Source organism: Bos grunniens, chromosome 5, assembly GCF_055505025.1.
Source record: "Bos grunniens cultivar Pamir isolate PY7600 chromosome 5, Bosgru_T2T1.0, whole genome shotgun sequence".
NCBI classification, from domain to species: Eukaryota; Metazoa; Chordata; class Mammalia; order Artiodactyla; family Bovidae; genus Bos; species Bos grunniens.
The window spans coordinates 52,576,671-52,603,355 of NC_141169.1; the positions used below are offsets into that span (position 1 = coordinate 52,576,671).

General features: G+C 38.6%; 1 protein-coding gene across 17 annotated transcripts in view; it reads left to right on the top strand.

Annotated features, from left to right (window-relative positions):
• Nucleotides 1-26,685, top strand: part of TAFA2 (TAFA chemokine like family member 2) — a 563,996-nt gene that overhangs the window by 390,732 nt on the left and 146,579 nt on the right. For 6 of the 17 annotated variants that reach the window (XR_015163864.1, XR_015163863.1, XM_086400261.1 and 3 more), the window contains one exon: nt 5,194-5,300. Coding sequence is in view for 15 of the 17 variants with exons in the window: in XM_086400258.1 (XP_086256384.1) it covers nt 5,194-5,300 (107 nt within the window). In the remaining 2 variants the exon portion in view is untranslated. Of the gene's footprint in view, nt 1-2,845; nt 2,971-5,193; nt 5,301-8,955; nt 10,173-26,685 lie in introns of those variants that run through there. The other 11 variants (XM_086400252.1, XM_086400251.1, XM_086400254.1 and 8 more) reach the window with 4 other exon arrangements.

The window sequence follows — 26,685 nt, forward strand, 5'->3', positions numbered from 1 at the left end:
GTTTCTTGCTTATTTATAATTGAAATACACTTTTAACATCAGTGTGGGGGCAGAGGGTTCTAACACCATTCAGACATCTGAATGGATATAACTGAAACATAGTACAGATGAGAAGAGCAAAAGAAAGTCTGGAGATTTAATTGTCAGTTCTCTACTTTGACAGCTTTTCACTTCAACATCCTTCACCGCCAAGGTTAGCATTTCTCAATTATTCTATTTCCCCTGTCTTGCCAGCGGCTGCTGCTTGGGGAGCAATTTCAAGGTTTCATCCTCTCTGTGAATTTATCCTTCAGTTTCCAGTTTCTTCTTCTCACAGCTTTTGCTGTTCTAAAGTTCACTTAAATGTTGCTTTAAAAAAAAAAAAAGAAAAAACAAAACAACAGTGTGACAATTTTGAAAGTGCATTCAACCTTTGACTATGGGGGAAATTTTTAGACTGAGACCTGGTGTTTAGCACCTTGAATGAGAAGTGAGTGCCCCCACCCTCTGTGCTCTTGTACAAGGTCAGGAAGAAGCATACCATCCAGCCTATTTTCTTTAGGGTTTTCTTCCTGGGTGCTGCCCCTTCGTGGAACATCAGTCATCACTCTGTTACATTTCAGTTTGCTCAATCTTGGTTGTTATTTTAAAATCAGAATAAATCACATTCCAGATTGGATTTCTCCCTTCTCTTTTTCTTCTTCGCTTTGTCTTATCTTCCCCTCTCCTACCCCTATCTCACTTTCTTCTTTCTGTGGGTCTTTTCCTAGTTTCATCCTAAAATAGTGACACACACTTGCTTCCTGCTCATGTTGGCAATGGCACGATATCTTTGGCTCTACAACATGATGTGACCCACGTTCAACAAATACTCTCTTAGTTATTGAGCTGAACCTTGGGCCAGGCTCTTTTTTATTGTTCAGTTGCTAAGTCATTTCTGATTCTCTGTGACCCCATGGACTGCAGTGTGCCAGCCTTCTGTGTCCTTCAGTACGTCCCAGACGTTGCTCAGATTCATATCCATTGAGTCGGTGATACTATCTAACCATTTTGTACTCTGTCGCCCACTTATCCTCCTGCCCTCAGTCTTTCCCAGCATCAGGGTCTTTTCTAATGAATTGGCTGTTTGCATCATGTGGCAAAATTATTGGAGCTTCGGCATCTATCCTTCCAATGAATATTCAGGGTTGATTTCTTTTAGGATTGAGTGGTTTGATCTCCTTGCAGTTCAAGAGACTCTCAGGCTCTAGGTATTTTCAAATGTGTGGTTCACAGTCCCTATCTTTAGAAATCTTGTATGACAGTAAGGGATGGGGATAAGTAAATAGAAAATTATATTACAGTGTGACATGTGCCTGGTATATATAGAGTAGGGCTTTTAACATGCTGCTGCTGCTGCTAAGTCACTTCAGTCATGTCTGACTCTATGTGACCCCATAGACGGCAGCTCACCAGGCTCCCCGTCCCTGGGATTCTCCAGGCACGAACACTGGAGTGGGTTGCCATTTCCTTCTCCAATGCATGAAAGTGAAAAGTGAAAGTGAAGTCGCTCAGTCGTGTCCGACTCTTAGCGACCCCATGGACTGCAGCCCACCAGGCTCCTCTGCCCATGGGATTTTCCAGGCGAGAGTACTGGAGTGGGGTGCCATTGCCTTCTCCAGCTTTTAACATGGTCTTGACCAAATCCTGTAGAAGGAATTCTAAGCTACACCCTGACCAATGAATAGAAGTTAGCAGTTTGAAGAGTCTGTGACACATGGAGGTGGGTAACATGTTTCAGGTGACATGGAGATTTAGCTGGAAGATGTAGAGGAAATTTTGTAGAGTTAAAATATTGACTATGAGTGTACATGGAGAGAGAGTTGGGGAAGAATGGTGTAAAGTAAGATTGGAGACAGAAAGACAGAAAAAGTAAAGTTATTGTTTTTAACTCTGATACCAGTACAAGTTTTGTTTTTTTTTTTTTCTTTCCCTTAAACCTAGAAGAGAATCGTGTGAAGGTTTCAATCACATGAAGGGGGTCTCATGATCATAGTTACATGTTTGGCTACAATATAGAGTGTGCTATACGGGTTTTCCTGGTGGCTCAGATGGTACAGAATGTGCCTGCAACACGGAAGACTTGGGATTGATCCCTGGGTTAGAAAGATCCTTTGGAGGAGGGCACAGCAACCCAATCCAGTATTCTTGCTTGGAGAATCCCATGGACAGAGGAGCCTGGTGGGCTACAGTCCATGAGGTCACAAAGAGTCAGACACAACTGAGTGACTAAGCACAGCACACATAGAGAATGCGTTTCGCTCAGTTAGCAGTATTTATCAGGTACTTCCTAAGTACTAAACATGACAAACAGAATCATATGAAAAGCAGACAAAGATTCAGCCTTTGGTTCCCAAGGACGACAATACTGGCAGCAGGAAGTCCAGTTAGGAGGCTGCGTGTTGCCCATGAAAAATTTTGGTGGCCTGAACTGCAGTATTGCAGCAGGGATGTGTGCATAAGTAAGAGATATTCAGAAAGCAGTATTGACAGAACGTGGTCATTGACTGGATAGGGGTAGGGGTGGTATGAGAGGAAAGGCAGGGGTCTTTACAGACTTCCATATGTTGACCTCCTTTCTCCTTCCTTTTTCAGTTTGACAGCCTGGTGACTTTGTGGGTGTTTCTGTTTCCATATGTCTAGTTATCTGTTTGACCAGTTGTCAGTTCTGTCATGCCATGTGGTCAGGGAACAATGATAGGGAAAATACAATGGGTCATTGACCTTGTAGCAGAGGCCATTTGCTACGGGAAAGCTATTATCAAGAATTATGCTAAGCAGCTCTTCTTGTCAGATGAAGTTTGCTAAACTGTTCATTCTGTTATAGGTTATGCAGTACAATATTGTTGCAGGGATTGGATGTAGGAGAGGAGGCAAGATGGTGGCAAAAATGTGAGAAAAAGAAGAATCTCATAACAAAGCTAACAGTAAGAGTGCCAAAAAACCACAAAGGTAATAGAATGGAAGATTTTAAATGGGAATTAAATGGGCACTTGAGATTGAATATCCCTAAACCAGATTGTTTTTCTAAGATACTTCCTGAGGACATTAGTATACTGTATTACGCTGTGAAGAAAGGTTTCTAGACAATGCTGTACACTCAGATATGCCTCTTGTTTCAAAAAATCTGGTTGCACCCAGAGTTTTGTAAATCTACTTGCCCCCTTTGTTTTTCAATACTGTATTAACATTCTGTGAAGTGATGCCTCGCAGGACACACAGATTTGGGAAATGCAGGTCTAACAAAGTTATGGCCGTAGTAATGGTTAACACCTATTGAGCATTAATTATCTTGTATGTGTAGTGGTAAATTCTTTCCATGAACTAACTCCTTTAGTTTTTGTACCAACAACTATGAGATAGATATTATTCTCATTTTGGTTGCAAAAATACTTAGTTAAGTAATTTATAAAGTCATATAGACAGTAGGCAATAAGCCAGATTTTAAACCAAGCCATCTAATCCAAAGGTCAACACTTATTCCTTTGTACATTATCTAAACACGTCACAAGACCAAGGTCCATGGAGGACTTGCAGCTGTTGGGCCCACTGAAATTCCCTTCAATCATCTCATGCATGGATGGGCCTCTCATGTACTCCAGGAACAACAAAACATCCAAATGACTGAACACTTTCCAGGCTCATAGTCATTGAGCCCTTATACATGCCAGCCATGGGGCCAGGCTCTTCACATACATACTCCATATGACAGAAGAAAAAGTTGAAGCAGGAGATCCAGAAACTCACACAAGATTACTCAATCAGAAGCCAAGAGAGCCAGACTCAAATCCAAACAGTCTGATTCAGGAGTAAGTCTGGAGTCTGTGTTCTTAGTCACACATTGCTGCCCCCTCAACATCTGAATCAGTGTGAACAATCTCTCCAGGCCAAGAAGTGTAACTGTGTATCTGTATTAAATATGCATAAAATATCAATTTATTTTTTATCCATTTATTGGTATGAGTGACTCCTCTTCAAAATTATACAGTCATCATTGCTACCACAGAGTCATACTTTTGGAGACAGAATGTTTTGGAAGTGAAGGTGTGAGCAAAAAGATAACATGGAGGACTCAGGAGGAGGAATCAGGCTAGGTGAGGAAGCGACCTCACAAACTTGCACTGGAACTAAGACAAGAATGCAGGTCAGATAAGAATGGAGTTCTGTCCATTCAAGATCGAATCTGGGGAGGTACAGTGTGATGGATGTATATTTTATCTCCCTCATAAATAAAATGCGGATGGATTATATTTTATGTTTTGCTTACCCCTTAGCAATATAATAGTTAATGTAAAGATTTTAGATTAAGGCAATTTGGTGTTTGAGTTTTCACTCTATCATTAAACACATATTTAATGTAATTTCTGTCCTTCATCATCTACAAAATGGGGATAGACATACCAACATCCCCAATTTGTCCTGAAGAACAGTTGAAATAATGTTGTATTCAGTGCTACAGAAAGTAGGTGCTAAACTTTTGTTTTGGGTAGCTATTATTTTATTATAACATTGCTTTGTTTTCCTGTTTTGTAGTCTCAACTTGCAAATGTTAACTTGCTATTTTTCATTCTGCTATTTCATTTTTCTTCTACTCATAAAGTACAGCATGGTAGGTTCCAACAATATTAAGACACCTGTGTTTCAGCAGTAGTGATGTCGTACAGTAAAGTGACTTTTAAAAAGCACATTAGAAATAGTAGATTTGAAATGATTTTATTCTGTGCAGGAATTCATCAAATGCGTTTTATCTCAACTGTTTACCCTGACCGTTTGACTTGGCTTTGAAGAAGAATTTTTTAAAAGTAAAACAAATCACTTACTTAAAGATTATTCAAACAGCTGTGCCTTGAATTTTTTGAAAAAGATGAATCTATATTTATATGGAGAGAAAAATAGTAATGTTTTTTGGTTGGTTTCAGCTGTCATTAAGTGAAACAAGGTTGATAGAGCTAGGGCCTCTCTTATCACTTGCATTGTATCAAGGTACTTTGTTTGGAAAACTTTAATCTTTTTTCTGTTCATAATTTATATGCAGAGAACAGTATTTTAATATAAGAAATGCAAATGTAGGTGTTAAAATGTCATAGGAACTTGTAAATGTACCATGATTATAGTGGAAAAACAGTGGGTTCACATACTTAAGATTTTTATTATTATTATTATCATTTTTTGCAGGATGAGTAAGAGATACTTACAGAAAGCAACAAAAGGAAAACTGCTAATAATAATATTTATTATAACCTTGTGGGGGAAAGTTGTATCCAGTGCAAACCATCATAAAGGTAAGTTCTTCTCATTTCTTCCTCGCTGTCTATGGAAGGAAACTCTGTTTAATACAGACTATTGTGTTCTGCCTTTACTGGTGAGTTACTTTTACTAAATATGGGTCTGCCCATTGCAGTTCTTTTCAAGTGAAGATGCAGAGATCCTAATATGGCTTTGATAGGGAATGAATGAGTATTAAAATGTTTCCAAGATTACTGTCACTTCTGCAAATAATATTCAGAGTACAGAACCGTGAATCTGCTTTATTCCTACCATTTCCATTTTTAAGATGTTAAAATGTTGAGTTGACAGGCAACAAAGATGAGTTTCAACGTGTAATTATCCAATAATGAAAGCACCTTTAATAATATTTATCTTAATAATATGTATACATGTGAATTTCAGTACTTTTTGTAGGTCATATTTCTTCATGCCAGAGTATATCTTTGGCCACTATTTGGGTTTTACCGCTAGTATGATATTAAGCAGGTTCAATCCTGCCATGAAACAGGGGAAGGGAGGATATTTGTCTTATTTATGTGTGTTAAGCTTGATAGCTCAAAATTATGCCTCTTTCTGTTCTCTTTCCTGAGCGTGAGACTCAGCATAGTGAATAAATACTTTTTCCTAAATGAATTAAAATGGGCTATTTCTGGACTGTTCCTACCGTAATTAAGTATTCATAACCTGAAAAGTCAATTTAGATTTTTCTGTGAAATATGATTTTACAATCTAGTTCTTTTTCCTCTGTAAAGTCCACAGATTAGCAACTTACTTTCTTATTTTTGATTAGAGTTAAGCGTGCCTTGAATTTTGTTAACACTTAAAATAGTTACACATGTGCATTTAATTAGCATTACATGGAAGAAGTATGCCAGGGAGGGAAAGATGTGGTGTGACACTTATAAACACTTATAAATCTTTCCCCCCTATGTTTAAAACAAAAAAGTCACCTTTGAAAATATGAATTTTATAAAAAGTTTCTTCATATTTCACAATCCTGTTTTTGCCCCACTGTGCATGTTTTCTTCTTTTCCTTAGTATAGCTCACAGATCCACAAATAAAGCTTAAAAATTTTTAAATAAGGGTTACTGGTATAATATTAAAAAGGTGTTAAGGAGGATATTATTCATCTGCCTCCAAATTGGCTACAGTGAACCAAACTGAAGAATAATGCAGCCTTAAATTGTTGTTGTTCAGTCAACAACAATCCTGTTGTTGACTGAATCCTGTTCAATCCTGTCCAACACTTTGAGACCCCATGGACTACAGCATGCCATGCTTTCCTGTCCTTCACCATCTCCTGGAGATTGCTCAAACTCATGTCCATTGAGTTGGTGATGCCATCCAACGATCTTGTCCTCTGTCATCCCCTTCAGCCTTCAATCTTTCCCATTATCAGGGTCTTTTCTAATGAGTCAGCTCTTCCCATCAGGTGGCCAAAGTATTGGAGCTTCAGCTTCAGCATCAGTCCTTCTAATGAATATTCAGGATTGATTTCCTTTAGGATTGACTGGTTTGATCTCCTTGCAGTCCAAGGGACTCTCAAGAGTCTTCTCTAGCACTATAGTTCAAAAGTATCGATTCTTTGGCACTCAGCCTTCTTTATGGTCCAACTGTCACATTCACACTACTGAAAAAACCGTAGCTTTGACTATATGGACCTTTTTTGGCCAAGTAATGTTTCTGCTTTTTAATATGGTGTATAAGTTGGTCATAGTTTTTCTTCCAAGGAGCAAGCATCTTTTAATTTCATGGTTGCAGTCACCATCTGCAGTGATTTTGGAGCCCAAGAAAATAAAGTCTCTCACTGTTTCCATTGTTTCCCCATCTATTTGGCATGAAGTGACGGGACCAGATGCCACGATCTTAGGTTTTTGAATGTTGAGTTTTAAGCCAGTTCTTTCATGCTCCTCTTTCACATTCATCAAGAGGCTCTTTAGTTCTTCTTCACTTTCTGCCATAAGGGTGTTTTCATCTGCATCTCTGAGGTTATTGATATTTTCTCTCTGCAATCTTGATTCCATCTTGTGCTTCATCCCAGCCTGGTATTTTGCATGATGTACTCTGCATGTAAGTTAAATAAGCAGGGTGACAATATACAACCTTGACATAGTCCTTTTCCAATTTTGAACCAGTCCTTTGTTCCATGTCTAGTTATAACTGCAGCTTTCAATATTCACCTTTTAAAAAGGGGCAAACTACTGGGGCCGAGCCCCCTGATTTGGACTTCACTAGAGAAGACACCACTTTTCCAGTGGTCATGTATGGATGTGAGAGTCAGACTGTGAAGAAAGCTGAGTGCCGAAGAATTGATGCTTTTGAACTGTGGTGTTGGAGAAGACTCTTGAGAGTCCCTTGGACTGCAAGGAGATCCACCCAGTCCATTCTGAAGGAGATCAGTCCTGGGTGTTCATTGGAAGGACTGATTCTAAAGCTGAAACTCCAATACTTTGGCCACCTGATGTGAAGAACTGACTCATTGGAAAAGACCCTGATGCTGGGAGGGATTGGGGGCAGGAGGAGAAGGGGACGACAGAGGATGAGATGGCTGGATGGCATCACTGACTCAATGGATGTGAGTCTGAGTGAACTCTGGGAGTTGGTGATGGACAGGGAGGCCTGGCGTGCTGTGATTCATGGGGTTGCAAAGAGTCGGACATGACTGAGTGACTGATCTGAACTGAATAGAGAAGACATATCATCCATATGGTCCCCATGGATGGTCATCCCAGTGTACCTTCTCAGTCTATAAAAATAGAATTGAGAGAAATGGGAGAGATTCATAGTAATTGTGAGTGTCAGTCCAGCAAAACAAGGGCTCATGATAAGGATGTTTTCTCATCTCCAAAGCCAAGTCGTGGGGTCTCTAAGAGAATCAATCAAAAGGACTGCTCCATAGTGAATACTGCATACAATTTTTAGAGCTGCTTTTAAGAACTTATAAGTTGTGCTCTGTTCTGTGCTAACCTCAAAACAAAGATCTTTTCTTACTTTTTGCCAAAAAAAAAAAAAAAAAAAAAAGAATGTTTCTTGAACATATGAGATTGACTCAGAAAACCTACTCAAAGTGCCAAACCCAGTGCAGTATAGAAATGACTTTTGTATTGTTTTGCTGATCCATTTCCACCCTATAAGAATATTTTGGAGGAAGAATGTAGGAAAATTTTCTCTTCCTCTTTCCCCTTTTCCTTTCTTTCTTCCTTTTATATTTTCTATGCAAATATTCCTTTTGTTTAAACTATTTTACATCTAATAAGTATTATTTACATATTATTTGACATGTACATAATATTTTAATTAATATACATACAGCAATACGTGAACTGTGAACTTTCAGATGTTCAAGCTGGTTTAGGAAAAGGCAGAAGAACCAGAGATCAAATTGCCAACATCCGCTGGATTATGGAAAAAGCAAGAGAGTTCGAGAAACATCTATTTCTGCTTTATTGACTATGCCAAAGCCTTTGACTGTGTGGATTACAATAAACTGTGGAAAACTCTTCAAGAGATGGGAATACCAGACCACCTGACCTGCCTCTTGAGAAACCTGTATGCAGGTCAGGAAACAACAGTTAGACCTGGACGTGGAACAACAGACTGGTTCCAAATAGGAAAAGGAGTACATCAAGGCTATATATTGTAACCCTGCTTATTTAACTTCTATGCAGAATACATCATGAGAAAAACTGGGCTGGAAGAAGCACAAGCTGGAATCAAGATTGCCAGGAGAAATATCAATCACCTCAGGTATGCAAATGACACCACCCTTATGGCAGAAAGTGAAGAGGAACTAAAGAGCCTCTTGATGAAAGTGAAAGAGGAGAGTGCAAAGGTTGGCTTAAAGCTCAACATTCAGAAAACGAAGATCATGGCATCTGGTTCATGGCAAATAGATGGGGAAACAGTGGCTGACTTTATTTTTGGGGGCTCCAAAATCACTGCAGATGGTGATTGCAGCCATGAAATTAAAACACACTTGCTCCTTGGAAGGAAAGTTATGACCAACCTAGACAGCATATTAAAAAGCAGAGCCATTACTTTGCCAACAAAGGTCCATCTAGTCAAGGCTATGGTTTTTCCAGTGGTCATGTATGAATGTGAGAGTTGGACTATAAAGAAAGCTGAGCGCCGAAGAATTGATGCTTTTGAACTGTGGTGTTGGAGAAGAGTCTTGAGAGTCCCTTGGACTGCAAGGAGATCCAACCAGTCCATTTTGAAGGAGATCAGTCCTGGGTATTCATTGGAAGGACTGATGTTGAAGCTGAAACTCCAATACTTTGGCCACCTCATGCGAAGAGTTGACTCATTGGAAAAGACCCTGATGCTGGGAAAGGTTGAGGGCAGGAGAAGAAGGGGACAACGGAGGATGAGATGGTTGGATGGCATCGCCAACTCGATGGGCCTGGGTTTGGGTGGACTCCGGGAGTTGGTGATGGACAGGGAGGCCTGGCATGCTGCGGTTCAGGGGTCACAAAGAGTTGGACACAACTCAGCTACTGAACTGAACTGAATATTTAGGACATATTCTTAAAAGAACACAAGTGTGCTCATCACCCGATTGAGACATGTAACATTTCTAATTCTTTTGAACATGTGTCTTCCACTCTAATTTCATTTCTTTGCCTCCTTACCTAAGCTAATCCCTATTCTAAACTTTGTATTTATAATTTCTTTGCTTTTATTTATAATTTTACCATGTATCTGTGTATATCCACATGACATGCTGCTGAATTTTGTTATTGATTTACATAATAGTATTATACTGTGTTTTTATAATTTGCTATTTTGCCAAATAGTATATTTGTGACATTCATTACATTTGATGGTAAATACCTGTGGTTAATATTCTTATTATTTAATGTTGCTCTGTTTTTTTTTTTTTGGCTTCCCAGGTAGCTCAGCTGATACAGAATTCTCCTGCATTGCAGGAGACCCCAGTTTATTCCTAGGTTGGGAAGTTCCCCTGGAAAAGGGTTAGGCTACCCACTCCAGTATTCTTGGGCTTCCCTAGTGGTTCTTTGGTAAAGCATCTGGCTGCAATACAAGAGACCTGAGTTCGATCCCTGGGTTGGGAAGATCCCCTGGAGAAGGGCATGGTAGCCCATTACAGTGTTCTTGCTGGGATAATCCCCATGGATAGAGGAACCTGGAGGTTACAGTCCATACATGAATATTTTGTGTTCTTGTCATTATGAACTAAGTTTCTATGAATATTCTTGTGTATCTTTCCTGTTGTACATGTGCAAGGGTGTCTCAAAGGCACATTCCAATGAATAAACTTCTAGGTCATGGGGCATTGCATATCTTCAGTCTTGCCGGATTCTGTCAAATGGGTTTTCAAAGTAGTACTAAGAAAGTTTTTCAATTATTTCTTTTTATTGAGGTATAGTTGATTTATAATACTAGATTAGTTTCTGGTATATAACACAGTGATTCAAAATTTTTATGGATTATATTACATTTAATGTTATTATAAAATGTTAGCTACATTCCCTGTGCTATATACTATATCCTTATGGCTTATTTTATACATAATAGTTTGTGTCTCTTAATCCCCAACCCTTATTTTTCCCCTCCTCTTTTCCTCTCTCCACTATTAATCACTAATTTATTCTCTATACCTAAGAGATTGTTTCTGTTTTACCATATTCATTTGTTTATTTTAATAACATACAACGTTTGTCTTTCTCTCTCTGACATATTTGACTAAGCACAATACCCTCCAGGTCTATCCATGTTGTTGCAAATGGCACAATTTCATCCTTTTTATGGCTCAGTAGTATTCCATTGTGCATACATACCACATCTTTATACATTCATCTCTCTATGGATATTTAGGTTGCTTTCAAAACTTGCCCATTGTAAACAGTGATGCAATGAACATTCAGAAGCGTGTATCCTTTCAAATTATAGTTTTCTCTGACTATATTGGTAAAATACCCTGGAATAGAATGGCTACATCATATAATAGATCTATTTTTCCATTTTGGGGAAAGATTCCATCCTGTTTTCCATACTGGTACACCAATTTACATTCCCCTTCTCACCAACAGTGTACAAAGGTTGTTTTTTCTCCATATCCTTGTGAACATTGATTACTTGTGATCATTTTTGTGATAGCCATTTGACAGGTGTGAGGTGGTATCTCATTGTGATTTCACTTTGCATATCCATGATGATTAGTGATGTTCATCTTTTCATATGCCACTTGGCCATCTGTGTGTTTTCCTTCAGAAAAATGTCTATTCACTTATGCCTATTTTTTAACCAAATTGTATTTTTTTGAGTCGTATGAGCTGTTTATATATTTTGAATATTAACCCCTTATCTATCATATCATTTGCAAATGTTTTTGCCCATGTAGTAGGTTGTCTTTTGTTCTATTGATGGCTTCCTTTGCTGTGCAAAAGCTTTTAGGTTTAATTAGGTCCCATTTGTTTATTTTTGATTTTGCTCCCATTGCTCTTTAAGAGAGATTCAGAAATATATTGCTATGATTTATGTCAAAGAGTATTCTGCCTATGTTTCCTTCTAGGAGTTTTATAGTTTCAGATCTTACATTTAGTCTTTGATCCATTTTGAGTTTATTTTTATGTATGATGTGAGAAAAATTTCTAATTCTGTTCCTTTACTTGTAGCTGTCCAGTTTTCCCACTGCTTATTGAAGAGACTATTTTTTCTTCATTACATACGCTTGCCTCTTTTTTATAGATTAGTGACCATGAGGTGCATGGGTTTATTTCTGGGCTGTTTATTCTGTTCTATTGATATAGATATATGTCTGTTTTTGTGCCAGTACCATCCTAATTTGATGGCTATAGTTTTGTTGCATAGTCTTAAATCAGGAAGTGTGACACCTCTAGTTCTGTTCTTTTTATTCAAGATTCCTTTGGGTATTCCGGATCTTTTGTGTTTCAATACAAATTTTAGAATTATTCATTCTAGTTGTATAAAAAAAAATCAAAACACCCAGCAGCACACTCTTCTCTTGTTATCTAAGCTATATGCTCTTGAGATTCCCTCTAAGAGGGCTGTCTAGGTCCTTCTGTTGTGACAGATTGACTGTGTAGGCAGTCTGGTGGGTTTTGTTGGCTTCTGGCCCAGATGATTATCAGACCCTGCCTTGCTAGTGGGGCCTGATCAGGAGGCAGCTGATTGCAGAATCCCAGGATGCCCTGAGGCTAATACTAACTCACTGGTGGTTGGAGTCAGAGTCCAGAAGACTCTGGGACTATCGTACCCACTACTGGTGAATGAATCTGAATCCTGGAGTCAGTGCCAGACTACTGGCAGGTAGTAAGATCAGTCCTAGAGCCTGGCTTCAGGTTCCAGGGATCCCAGAGCTGGTGTCAGATCATTGGTGGACAGGGGTCTGGTTCTTGACTCAGTTGCATATGTGGTCCATGGTGTCCTGAAGCTTGTGTTGGCCTGCTAGTTACAGAGCTGGGTCCCCACTGGTCCCAGGGTAGCATCTGGCCTGATGAGGTGGACTATGTCCTCAGGCGAAGAATTGTGATTTTCTTACTGCTGTCTTATCTGCTGTCTGCCCCATCATAGATTAGGCTGGTCTAGAGGCTTGTGCAGGCTTCCTGGTGGGAGCTGCTGGTGCTGGCCTACTGGTGGGTGGAGCTGGGTCTTGGCCTTCTGGTACTATGGACCCTTTGGAAGTGCTGAGTTTAGAGGTGGCTGTGAACTCGGGAAGTTTTTAGGCAGTCTGTTTGCTGATGGGTGGGACTGTGTTCCCAAACAGTTAGTTGTTTGGCCTGAGGTTTCCAGCACTGGAACGACAGAGGATAAGATGGTTGGATGGCATCACTGACTTGATGAACATGTGTTTGAGCAAGCTCCAGGAGTTGGTGATGGACAGGGAAGCCTGGTGTGCTGCATGCAGTCCATGGGGTCACAAAGAGTTGGACATGACTGAGCAACTGAACTGAACTTCCAGCACTGATGTCTAGAAGCTGTTGGATGGGGCCAGGTCTTGGCATTAATGAGCCAGAGGGAGGATCCCACGATGGCAGCTGCAAGCAGCAGTGTCCATGCGGTAGAAAGCTCCCATATATGGCTACTGTGAATGTCTATGTCCCCAGGGTGAATTGCAACCAGCCCCTGCCTCTCCAGGCAACTCTGCTAGGTCTAGCTCAGGCTTCTTTCAAATTACTACTCCTGCACTGGGTGCCAGAACATGTGGGAGTTTGTGTGTGCTCTTTAAGAGTGAAGTCTCTATCTCCCACAGACCACATGGCTTTCATCATAGGTTAGGTTTAGGGCAAAGGAGGCCTGTTTGCTTATTTTCATTTTTTATTGTGAGATAATTAATAAGAAATCTGTCTCTGATCCAGAGCACACTGTGTGAGCATTCAAGGTAAAAGTAATACAGATGAATATTAAAAATCCAACAGCTCTGTTTTAAGAGCTTTGTAGATATGAACTCATTTAATCCTTATGACAATCTATAATGTAGCTACTATTATTTTATCTGTTATATAGATCAGAAACTGTGGCAAAGAAGAGTTAAATCATTTGACCCAAATTGCCTAGCTAGTGTAACTGTTGGGAGAAGAAATCAAATCTCGGAAGTCTCATTCCATGTGACATGACAAATATCTGGTAGTGAATTTCTTTGTATTATTTGGGATTTAGTTGACTTCCTGTGGATTGGTGTCTTTCATGACCTTTGAAAGAATTTCAGATATTACATCTTGAGATATTCCTTCTGTATCTCTACTGAGCTAGAACTATGGTTATATGTACGTCAGCTTCCCCTCTCTGTACTGCATGTATTTCAGTCTCTTATATTTTGCACCTTCAGGTCTTTCTGTGCTATATTCTGCAGTATTAATTCAAATCTTTTTTTTCCTACCAAAAATGTGTTCTCTTCAGTCTAATTTGCTCTTCCATGTATTTACGGAGTCTTAATTTCATCTATTACATGTTACTAAAAACTCTTTTTTCTTACAAATTGACTTGGCTTTTGATATATTTTGTTCTTTATTTGCTTAGTTTCTATTTCTTTTTATACATTATATATCAAATGTCACACATATAAAATTTGAGGCTTCTGTTTTATGAAATTTTTACGATTTCCTCCTCATGACTCTCACTCATCGTACTTTATTTTAGGGTTTTGTGATTTTAAAATTTTGTGAGCTAATGTTTATTGGAATCATATTGTGAGAGTTTTTAAGGCCTATATTTAGAATTCATTCTTCATGAGTTGATTTGCATGTGTCATAGGTAAGCTTCTCTAAAATCAGAGCCAAGTGAGGAATTCTTATTTATGTGATTTACAGAAAGAATACTCTCAGGAGGTGGAGAGCAAGTGCAGCAGGATAGAGTTGGGGACAAAAGTTGAGCACAAATAGGGTCTCAGCTGGAGAATAGCCTGGTCAAGTCCTTCAGGTGGCTCAAAACATAAATTGCTTCACAGAGTTGATTCCCTCCTTGAAGTGAGATAAAGAGCCTCTTCTACATTTGTGTCCATTTGGCACTCTCTGTTGACATGTTAAACACGGTAGGGAGTAACCCTCCTGGAATATTAAAAGCTTCTCTTTAGCAGGTGGTAGAGCTCTAAACAAGGGAGGGGCTGTGAATTGTAATCTCCTACCATTCACAGCAAGTGTGGGTAAGGTGCACTGCTGATAAAAAGGGTCTTGGTAGTGAACCAACAGCTACGTATCATGCAGTCCACTTCTTTTACCCCTTAGAGCTGCTTGCTTCTTATTTAAACTTACTCTGTCCAAGCAAAGCTTATCAAAGATTCTGGTTGGTTACAATTTCCAAAAACACTTACTTGAGGAGGAATTGTGGGGCCATCACTAATGCAGTTGATACCAAGGCCTTAGCTGATACTCATTATCTGCCCACTTCCTTAGCCATTAGATTCCTATTTCCTTCCTATTCAGCTAGAAGGCTTACCTTGATGATTTACCTAGACCTCACAGCTAAGGGTTCTAAGCTCTGTGTTATTTTGCTCTTAATTCTGGGGTTGTTGTACTTACAAAATTAAAAATTTATGGTTGTAACTGGGCATTGGGGTTGCCAAGAAATACCTCAGTGGACGATATGAGAACCTAACCTATTTTCTTCTGTCCTGGTACAGAACTGGTACAGAGGGTAGTTGTCCAGCAAGTACCCTCTTCCTTGTGACCAGTGAGGTCATTAACCTCATCACTATTTAAGTCCCTTTTTTTTCCTTGCTCGTCTATGGGGCTGTTGTTTTTCAGTTGCTCAGTTGTGTCTGTCTCTTTGCAACCCCATGAACTGCAGCACACCAGGCCTCTCTGTCCCTCACCATCTCCTAGAGTTTGCCTAAGTTCATGTTCATTGAATCACTGATGCCATTCAGCCATCTCATCCTTGTCACTCTCTTCTCCTTCTGCCTTCAATCTTTCCCAGCAACAGAGTTTTTTCCGATGAATTAGCTGTTCACATCAGGTGGCCAAAGTATTGGAGCTTCAGCATCAGTCCTTTCAATGAGTATTCAGGGTTGATTTCCTTCAGGATCTACTGGTTTGATCTCCTTGCAGTCCAAGGGACTCTCAAAGAGTCCTATATGGTTCTGAGTAGGCAGCAATTGAAGCTGTATGTTTAGTAAGATTCTTATTGTTTCCCCTTGTACACACTTTCCCTTTCTGGGAACCAGGATTGCTAGACTCAAAGAGTCTGTTGGTAGTTTTCACAGGAATATAAGTGAATAATTCTGATGGAAAATATGTTTTACTCAATAGTTTTCGAGTACCCACAATAAGGACTGAGAATATTGCAGTACATATAAGAGGCAAAAATGTTGTACTTGTGGAGTTTTTGTCTTAGAGATGGGAAGATGGAATAAAAAGGAAACCAGTTTTATAGTGTAAATGCTATGGAAAAAAGAAAGGAAGAAAGAGGTATGAGAATTGTTCAAGATGGATTGTAGTTTTAAATAAGGCCTTTGGGTAAGACTTAAAGTTTCCAGTGGAACTAGCCGTGAAAATATCTGAAGGAAGGATGTTCCAGGCAGAGCAGTAAATAAGTATGAATGCTTTCAAATAGGAGCATGCCTGGAGAATGACGAGTAGCAAGGCTGCTGTGCATAGAGCAGAGTATGTAAGGGAGAGAGTGGTACGAGATGAGATCATTACAGAACAGGTAAGTGTAGGAGATGAAACAACAAAAGAAATAGCTCTTCCAAATACCAGTGCAATAGCACTGTGTTCTCAAGAGCAACCAATTGCAGAATAGTTTTACTCTGTTTTTTTAACACAATGTAGAAACACTGTAGAAATCTAGAGCATTTGTATCTGAAAAATGAGATATCTAAAAATCAGAAAATGTCATTGCCTGCTTAATAAAGTCTTCTGAGCTTTGGCCACTAAAAGTCCCTCACCCACAGACAAATCTCCACAGATATTCTGTCCTGAATTCTCACAGTTGTTTCAGGCTGGGCATTTTGGGAAGGGTGTAGTGATTAACTCAGAGCATTGTGACAGCCAATCAAAAAGTATAAGCACTATTTCCCCTTGGAAGAAATTACATCAGGTATAGCTTCAGATAGTGGAGATCAGAGAGGAAATGCCAAGTTCCCAATAGAAAAACAGTCATAATCTTAGAAGACTGTTTTCTTGCCTTTTCTTCCTATACCCATCATATCTAAACTAAATTTAGATAGAACGAATCATCATTGACTGTTTGAGTTGGAAAGTGATCTGTATTTAGTGTGGGATATAGTCACCTGGACTGCAAGCAGATCTAACCAGTTCATTCCAAAGGAAATCAATCCTGAGTGTTCATTGGAAGGAATGATGCTGAAGCTGAAACTTCAATACTTTGGTCACCTCATGCGAAGAGTTGACTCACTGGAAAAGACCCTGATGCTGAGAGGGATTGGGGGCAGAAGGAGAAGGGGACAACAGAGGATGAGATGGCTGGATGGCATCACCGACTCGATGGACATGGGTTTGGGAGAACTCCGGGAGTTAGTGATGAACAGGGAGGCCTGGCGTGCTGCGATTCATGGGGTCACAGAGCTGGACACGACTGAGCGACTGAACTGAACTGATACACAGATGAGAGTTAAACACACACACATTTTTTTATTTATTTATTTTTTTAATTTACAATATTGTATTGGTTTTGCCAGTTCATTTAATTATATGTTATCCTTCGGTGTCATATTAGGTGATAACTAATATGAGTTGGAACTTTTGATTAAATGAAATTTTTTCAGAAAAAAAGTTAAACTGTGATTTTCAGCCTAAAGCCTACATGAGAGAGCAGCCATTTAGTTTTTTCCTTTTGGTAGTTCTTGATTTATTTGTTGGTTCATTTGATAGTTTATTTATGTGTCCAACCAGTTACCCAATAAACAAAATATATTTTTTTCATTAAAACAAAATTTGTTTTAATTCCAAAGCAATAAATATTTACTAACAACAGTACTTTGGCCACCTGACACTTAAGAGCTGACTCATTGGCAAAGACCCTGATTGGGAAAGGTTGAAGGCAAGAGGAGAAGGGGGCAACAGAGGACAAGATTGTTGGATAGCATCACTGCCTCAATAGACATGAGTTTGATCAAGCTCTGGGAGATATTGAAGGACAGGGAAGCCTGGCATGCTGTCATCCATGGGGTCACAAAGAGTTGGACACAACTGAGTGACTGAACAACAACAATAATTGATATTTTAAAAATATAGATAAGCAAAAGAGGCAGAAATAAGAGTCATTCATGATTTCATGTTCCAAAATAACCACTGTTACGCTTTCAAAAACTGTATAAAATTTTGTGACCTCCTTTTCTCACTTTAAAATGTACAAAATACATATTGAGTATTTGTTAAGTGTTGGGTTTTAGGTCAGGTTCTGGAGGTTAATAAGTGACCAACACAAGCTTGTTTCATGCTCTGTGGAACTTACAAAATAGTAGGTGTGAAAAACACTAATTTGATAATTGAGAAAATAGATATTTAATTATAAATTGCATTAAAGTATTTAGAGATATTCAGGATAAGAGTATATAATATACAAAATGGGTGGAAGGCAATCAGGAAAGTCTTTTCTAGGGAAGAGACATTTGAATTAAGGCCTAAATGGAGAGCAGGAGCTGGCATCCAGGTAGGATCAGTAGCCTGTGCAAAGGTGCTAAAACACGAAGGAAGAGAATGCTTTGGAGCAAAAACAAGATCACTGTGTCTCAAGGACATAAAGCAGGGAGGATGGTGTGTGCAGTTAAACAGGGGATGTGGCTGGAGCGGATCCTTTGGGGTCATATTCAGTTAAAATTGTTTGATCTAATTTAGCTAGGATGTTACTATGTTCTCTTGTGCTGGTTTGCAGTTGACTATGATGTACACCAAAATTTAAGAACCCTGATTTATAATTCATAGTGTTTCAAGAGCCTTGTTTATAAGAACAATTAGATTAAAGGCCTAAGAGAAAGAAAAATGGCCATAACATTAACTGACTGTACTTTCGACTTTTAACAATACGTTTTATTATTTATTTCATTGAATTTTCAAAGTAATGCATGTTTATTTGAGAAGCTTTGGTAAGAAAGAAAAATATCAAGAAGAGAAATCAAATTACCCATAATTCGTGCACATAGAATTAATTAGATGGCATGTGGGCATATTTTCATCTGATTTAATTTATGAATGCATTAGACATATTTGAGAGCATTCTGTTCATTCAGTTGTTATTTATTTGTACATTTATTGACATGGACTAGGTGAGAGACTATGCGGTTCTGGGCTGGTAGTGTTATTGTTTAACCACTGAGTCATGCCCAACTCTTTTGTGACCATGGTCTTGGTGATTCTGATTTAAATGATGTAGATAAAGTTGCGGTTTTCCTGGAGTTTAATATCCTGAGTTTTCTCCTCTTTTTAATATTAAGATATCTCATGAATACAGAATAATGCACAAAACACATATGTACACTCAAAATAACAATTATAAAGATAGCAATTGTTGTAAAATACCAACCAGGACAGTGAATAAAATATTACCAGCCCCCCAAAGTTCCTTATCCCTCTTCCTGATTACAACCCTTTGCCCACAGAGGTACCTCTCCTTGTCTTCTTATGCTTAACTGTAGAGGGTTATTTTGTCTGTTTTTTGATTTTGTTAAATTGGGATCATGTTAGGTATTTTTAAAAGTGTTATTTGAAACATATAAAATATCATGTATGAAACGAGATGCCAGTCCAGGTTCGATGCACGATACTGGATGCTTGCGGCTAGTGCACTGGGACGACCCAGAGGGATTGTATGGGGAGGGAGGAGGGAGGAGGGTTCAGGATGGGGAACACATGTATACCTGTGGTGGATTCATTTTGATATTTGGCAAAACTAATACAATTATGTAAACTTTAAAAATAAAATAAAATTTAAAAAAAAATAAAAATAAAATAAAATAAAATAAAAATAAAAGTGTTATTTGCTTCTTCCCTCAACATTTTTTTTTCTTGAGATTCATCCACATTGTGACATAGGAGTCCATTGTGTGAGAAGAATGTGATGCATTTATCTTTTACTGAGGTGGGCATATGGGTTTTTCCAGTTGTTGGCTGTTATTGCCAATGATACTGTGGACATTATTGTACATGCACTTTGGTTCACAGGTTCACAATTTGCCCCAAGTATATTTTTCTGAATAAAACTCTACAGGCTATATATGATAAGTACATATTCAAATTTATCTTTTTTCCCCACTTAGTACTATAATTAGCAATAAATGCTAAATTAAAAGACAATTGCTTCTTGGTAGGAAAGCTGTGACAAACCTAGACACTGTTAAAAAGCAAAGACATCTCTTTTGCCAACAAAGGTCCATATAGTCAAGGCTATGGTCTTTCCAGTAGTAATGTATGGATGTGAGAGCTAGACAATAAAGAAGGCAGAGCACCGAAGGACTGATGCTTTCAAACTGTGGTGCTGGAGAAAACGCTTGAGAGTTTCTTGGAAAGCAAGGAGATCAAACCAGTCAATCTTTTTTTAAATATATATATATATATATTTTTTTCTAATTACTTTTTTTGCCATACATCAACATATATATATTTATTTTAATTGGAGGCTAATTACTTTACAATACTGTAGTGGTTTTTGCCATACATTGACGTGAGTCAGCCATGGGTGTACATGTGTCCCCCATTCTGAACCTCCTTCCCACCTCCCTCCCCATCCCATCCCTCACGGTGTCCCAGTGTACCAGCCCTGAGCGCCCTGTCTCATGCACTGAACCTGGACTGGCGATCTAGTTCACATATGGTAATATACATGTTTCAATGCTATTCTCTCAAATCATGCCACATTCACCTTCTCCCACAGAGTCCAAAAGTCTGTTCTTTATATGTGTCTCTTTTGCTGTCTCGCATATAGGATCACTGTTACCATCTTTCTAAACTCTATATATATGCATTAATATACTGTATTGGTGTTTTTCTTTTTGACTTACTTCACTCTGGATAATAGGCTCCAGTTTCATTTACTTCATTAGAACTGATTCAAATGCATCTATTGAGATAATCATATGATTTTTATCTTTCAATTTGTTACTGTGGTGTATCACATTGATTGATTCGTGAATATTGAAGAATCCTTGCATCCCTGGGATAAAGCCCACTTGGTCATGATGTATGATCTTTTCAATGTATTGTTGGATTCTGTTTGCTAGAATTTTGTTAAGGATGTTTGCATCTATATTCATCAGTGATATTGGCCTGTAGTTTTCTTTTTCGTGGCATCTTTGTCTGGTTTTGTTATAAAGGTGATGGTGACCTCATAGAATGAGTCTGGCAGTTTACCTTCCTCTGCAATTTTCTGAAAGAGTTTGAGTAGGATAGATGTTAGTTCATCTCTAAATTTTTGATAGAATTCACTGTGAAACCATCTCAAACCAGTCAATCTTAAAGGAAATGAACCCTGAATATTCTTTGGAAGAACTGATGCTGAAGCTCTAATATTTTGACCACCTAATGCAAACAGCTGACTCATTAGAAAAGACCCTGATGCTGGGAAAGATTGAAGGCAGAAGAAGATGGTGACGGAGGATGAGATAGTTGAATGGCATTACTGATTCAATTGGACATGAACTTGGGCAAACTCCGGGAGATGGTGAGAGACATGGAAGCCTGGTGTGCTGCAGTCCATAAGAGTAGCAGAGTCAGACACAACTTGGCTACTGAAGGTGACTGAACAGCAACAAAATAGCAACAAATGATGTGTATTTACTTATATATCTAAAGTGAAAGTGGAAGTTGCTCAGTCCTGTCCGACCTTTGCAACCCCGTGGACTATACAGTCCATGGAATTCTCTAGGCCAGAATACTGGGTAGCCTTTCCCTTCTCCAGGGGATCTTCCCAACCCAGGGATAGAACCCAGGCCTCCCACATTGCAGGCAAATTCTTTACCAGCTGAGCCACAAGGGAAACTCAAGAATACAGGAGTGGGTAGCCTATCCTGTCTCCAGGGGATCTTCCCAACCCAGGAATCAAACCAGGGTCTCCTGCTTGCAGGCGGATTCTTTACCAACTGAGCTATCAGTGAAGCCCTTATATATTTAAATATATATCTAGATATATTTTTTATATATCTAAAACTATCAATAAAACATTTTTTAATTGGGACATGAAAAAACATTGTAATAATGTACCCTAAATTACATAAGAAAATCTTTGTTGTTAGATTTCTTTGAGACTGTTTTGTTTGTTAATATTAATATAAAAACATTTGTGTGAGAACTTTTATTTATATTTGATATTAATATTAATTTAGTTCAGTTCAGTCGCTCAGTTATGTCCGACTCTTTGCGACCCCATGAATTGCAGCATGCCAGGCCTCCCTGTCCATCACCAACTCCCAGAGTTCACTCAAACTCACGTCCATCAAGTTGGTGATGCCATCCAGCCATCTCACCCTCTGTTGTCCCTTTCTCCTCCTGTCCACGATCCCTCCCAGCATGAGGGTCTTTTCCAATGAGTCAACTCTTCTCATGAGGTGGCCAAAGTACTGGAGTTTCAGCTTTAGCATCATTCCTTCCAAAGAACACCCAGGACTGATTTCCTTTAGGATGGACTGGTTGGATCTCCTTGCAGTCCAAGGGACTCTCAAGAGTCTTCTCCAATGCCACAGTTCAAAAGCATAAATTCTTCGGTGCTCAGCTTTCTTAACAGTCCAACTCTCACATCCATACATGACTACTGGAAAAACCATAGCTTTAACTAGACGGACCTTTGTTGGCGAAGTAATGTCTCTGCTTTTTAATATGCTGTCTTGTTTGGTCATAACTTTCCTTCCAAGGAGTAAGCGTCTTAATTTCATGGTTGCAATCACCATCTGCAGTGATTTTGGAGCCCCCCAAAATAAAGTCTGACACTGTTTCCACTGTTTCCCCATCTATTTCCCATGAAGTGATGGGACCAGATGCCATGTTCTTCGTTTTCTGAATGTTGAGCTTTAAGCCAACTTTTTCACTCTCCTCTTTCACTTTCATCAAGAGGCTCTTTAGTTCCTCTTCACTTTCTGCCATAAGGGTGCTGTCGTCTGCATATCTGACGTTATTGATATTTCTCCTGGCAATCTTGATTCCAGCTTGTGCTTCTTCCAGCCCAGTGTTTGTCATGATGTACTCTGCATATAAGTTAAATAAGCAGGGTGACAATATACAGCCTTGACGTACTCCTTTAGTTATCAATTAATTAAATTTTATTAATGCATTTTGTTCACTTTAAATTTATTTACATAGTTAACACAAGTGAGAACTTTTGAGGTGAAAAAGAATAAAATGATTAGTTTTGTGTCATTCAGCATTCACTCAGTAAAAAGGAAATCACAGTAAGTGGTTTAAAATAAGGAACTGATTACAACAGTGTTGAAAATGTTACTATCCAGACATTGGTTAACTACAGAAAGCTATAACTGCCCATAAGGATGGGAGAGCAAAAAGGAAAATGGAGTACCCAGTGAAGTGAAAGTCTCTCAGTAGTGTCTGACTCTTTGTGACCCCATGGACTATACAACTATACAGTCCACGGAATTCTCCAGGCCAAAATATTGGAGTGGGTAGCTGTTCCTTTCTCTACCCCAGACCAGAATACTGGAGTAGGTAGCTGTTGCCTTCTCCAGGGGATCTTCCAAACTCAGGGACTGAACCCAGGTCTTCCACACTGCAGGCAGATTCTTTACCAGTTGAGCCACCAGGGAAGCCCAGAGTTACCCAGAGTTCCAACTTATAGTGTTTACTGTTGAGACTGCTGAAGCACTGCTGGTGCTTTGGGAATCACTTCCATTGCTTCTAAGCCAGAAGCCTGAAACCAATTCTGTCTCGAGATTCCAAGAGCCCACGGGCCTCCAGCACTGCTGGGCTCTCAGCAAATGCTGCTGAACTCTCAGCAAATGCTGCTGAAGTCAACAGACATTCACACAATCTCCCTTAGCACTTCTGAAGCCAGAAGCTGGAGAAAAAATTGGACTCCCTCTTTCTTAAGAGCACTTTCCTCCAAGAAGCAGACTCCAGGACAGAATTCAATGTGCATGATTGTTTATTGTGGGAAATACCTTTGAAGTATAAAGAGGGAGGGAGCAGGAGTAGATGGGGTGAGTCTTCAGACCAGGAGGAAGGCTTGACACCTGTGAAAGAAGAGAAAGAAGAGAAAGAAGGAAGGAGGCTTCAGTAGGAAGAACCCTAAACTTTAGCCCAGTTTTGAAAATGTCTTGGCCAGGCCAATTCTGAGTCCTGGAGCAAAGGCTGCCCATTGGAGGGAGTCCCATAAAGGGCTGTTGTGTCACTGCCTGCTTGCCGCCCAAATGAAGTGTGGTCTTGACACAGATCCACAGGTGGAGTTACTGGAGGCCATCACTCAACTATGTTATTTGCAATGGGTACTTTTGAGGGAGAACTAAGCATCCATCTTTGTGGCTGCCACACTACCGTGTGCAGAATCTAACCAGAAGCCAGCTGGCAAGAAAGTCGGAAGAATCTAGTATAAGTTTTCAACCCACTTCAATACAGACAGGAATATAGAAAGATACATGTTGAAAGAAAATGACAGGTAGCTGCTGCACGAATATTTATACATTTTGTCGAATTACCTTTTATTCCTTCACAGAGGTATATAAGACTTTGCTTCTCACCAGTCTGAAAATATTGGCTACAAATCAATATCTTTGTTAAGGTAGAAGGTCCTGACATAGTCTCTTATTCATATTTTAATTTATATTTTCTGTTAATGGATAGTTAATGTTTGAATTATTTTCATTTTCTAATATTTGATTTATTCATTGATTCCTTTGACAGTTTAATATTTCTTTCATTGATGTTTGAAAACCTTAGATAACTTTTAAACCTTGGTCACATCCACTGTATATTTTCCATTTACATGGTTTTCAAATTTAATGTTTATAGATTGTAGTTTTTCAGAACATAGAGTGTCTCACTGTTGTCAGAGAAAATTTGAAAATGTATAAAATATAAAAAAGAAAATTTAAAACACCTGTAATCCTATACATATATAATTATTAACTTTCAAATATTATTCATATAATATTGGGAATATACTGTATCCATAGATTTTTCTCCTTTCTTATTGTGAGCACTTCTTCATCTTTCCTGTGAAAATATTTATTTAAACATACTATATAATTGGATAGTAGAGCTGTTTATTTTTCTTCTAGTAAAAATAAAGCTGCAATAAACATTTATATGTGCAGTTGCTTTTTCCCATATCTATTTATTAGGTTAAATTTGCAGTGATCGAGTACTAGTTCAAATGGCTTAAATTTTAACATGTTTTAAAAATGATATTTTTAACTATAAAAATAACGTGTTCATTTTAGAATATTTGTAAAGTATAAAAGAAGCACTGATAAAATTAAAATGATGTAATATATGTAATATATTCACGAAGTGAAAGTGAAAGTCGCTCAGTCTTATCCGACTCTTTGCAAGCCCAGGGACTATATACAATCCCTGGAATTCTCCAGGCCAGAATACTGGAGTGGGTAGCTGTTCTCTTCTCCAGGGGATCTTCCCAACCCAGGGATCAAACCCAGGTATTCTGCATTGCAGGCAGATTCTTTACCAGCTGGAGCCACCAGGGAAGCCCAAGAATACTGGAGTAGGTAGCCTATCCCTTCTCCAGTGGTCTTCCCACCCAGGAATTGAACCTGTATTGCAGGCAGATTGATTTATTAACATGATGCACGTTAAAATGTGTGCATTTTGATATTATTGAAAAATTACAAACATCCCTATTCATATTCCCATCAGCAAAGAGCTTACATACTATTGTCAACACTTGGCCAGACCAATTTGGAGTCCTTGAGATTTATCATTCTAACTAATTTTTGTCAATTTCATCCTGTTTTAATTTTTGATTTTTGGTTATTAAAGATTAAATTTTATTGGTTTATTGACTGTTGATTTTTTTTATTAATTGCGTTTTCATGTAATTTATCCAGTTTTTATTAGGTGACCCTGTTTTATGAGAGCTCTTTATAAAGGATTAACACTTGGAGCTGTTACCAGTAGTTTACATTTTGCCTGATCAGTGCATTTGCATATAATATGCAGGAGCACAGCTTCAGAACTCCAGACAATGTGTGTTTTCAACCACGTTTGTTCTTTTACTAGCTATGGGTAATTTTTCTTTTTTTCTTTTTTGTTTGTGGTGGAGTGATGGTGGGTGTGGAGTACCTGAATCCTTTTAACATAGTTTCTTTTAATTTAGGACTTCCCTGATGGCTCAGATGGTAGAGAATCTGCTTGCAATGCAGGAGACCTGGGTTCAATCCCTGGGTCACCTTAAATTAAAAAAAAAAAAATTGCCAATATATATCTAGGTTTTGTCCTTTTAATTATTGAGTGAATCTTTTCAAGCTAGACTTAAGTTTTAAAAGATAATCTTACTTTCACTTTTATTTAACTAGTGCTCCGATCTCTGTGTCCAGTTTCACTTTTTTTTTTGTATTTAAGTAGTGCTCCTATCTCTCTGTCCAGTTTCACTTTTTTCCTCCTCGCTCAGTTTTTGGATTTCCTATTGTTTGGCTGTTTGACCTCCTGAACTTGTCTTCTAATATTTTTCTATATTCTTTGTGTTCTTTTGCTCTTTTTGGAGGAGACGGGTTGGGTGATTTCTTCACCTTTATTGCCCAAACTTGTGCAAAATCTTATTCTTTTATACTTTTAATTTTTTGAATGCATACCATGCAAAAAAAAATATGTTTTCTGAATGTTCTTATGCCCATGCCTTGTGCCACCTGCCCCCAGCTCCCTGCTCCATTTATGAGTATTTCTTCTTGCAAAGTCTCTTTTTTCTCTTAGATTTTTTACTGTAGCTTCTTTCCCTGCTTTCAGGAATTTTTTGTTTTTGTAATAAACTCAAAGCAAGTCTGCTAAGAGAAGAGTGAATCTTAC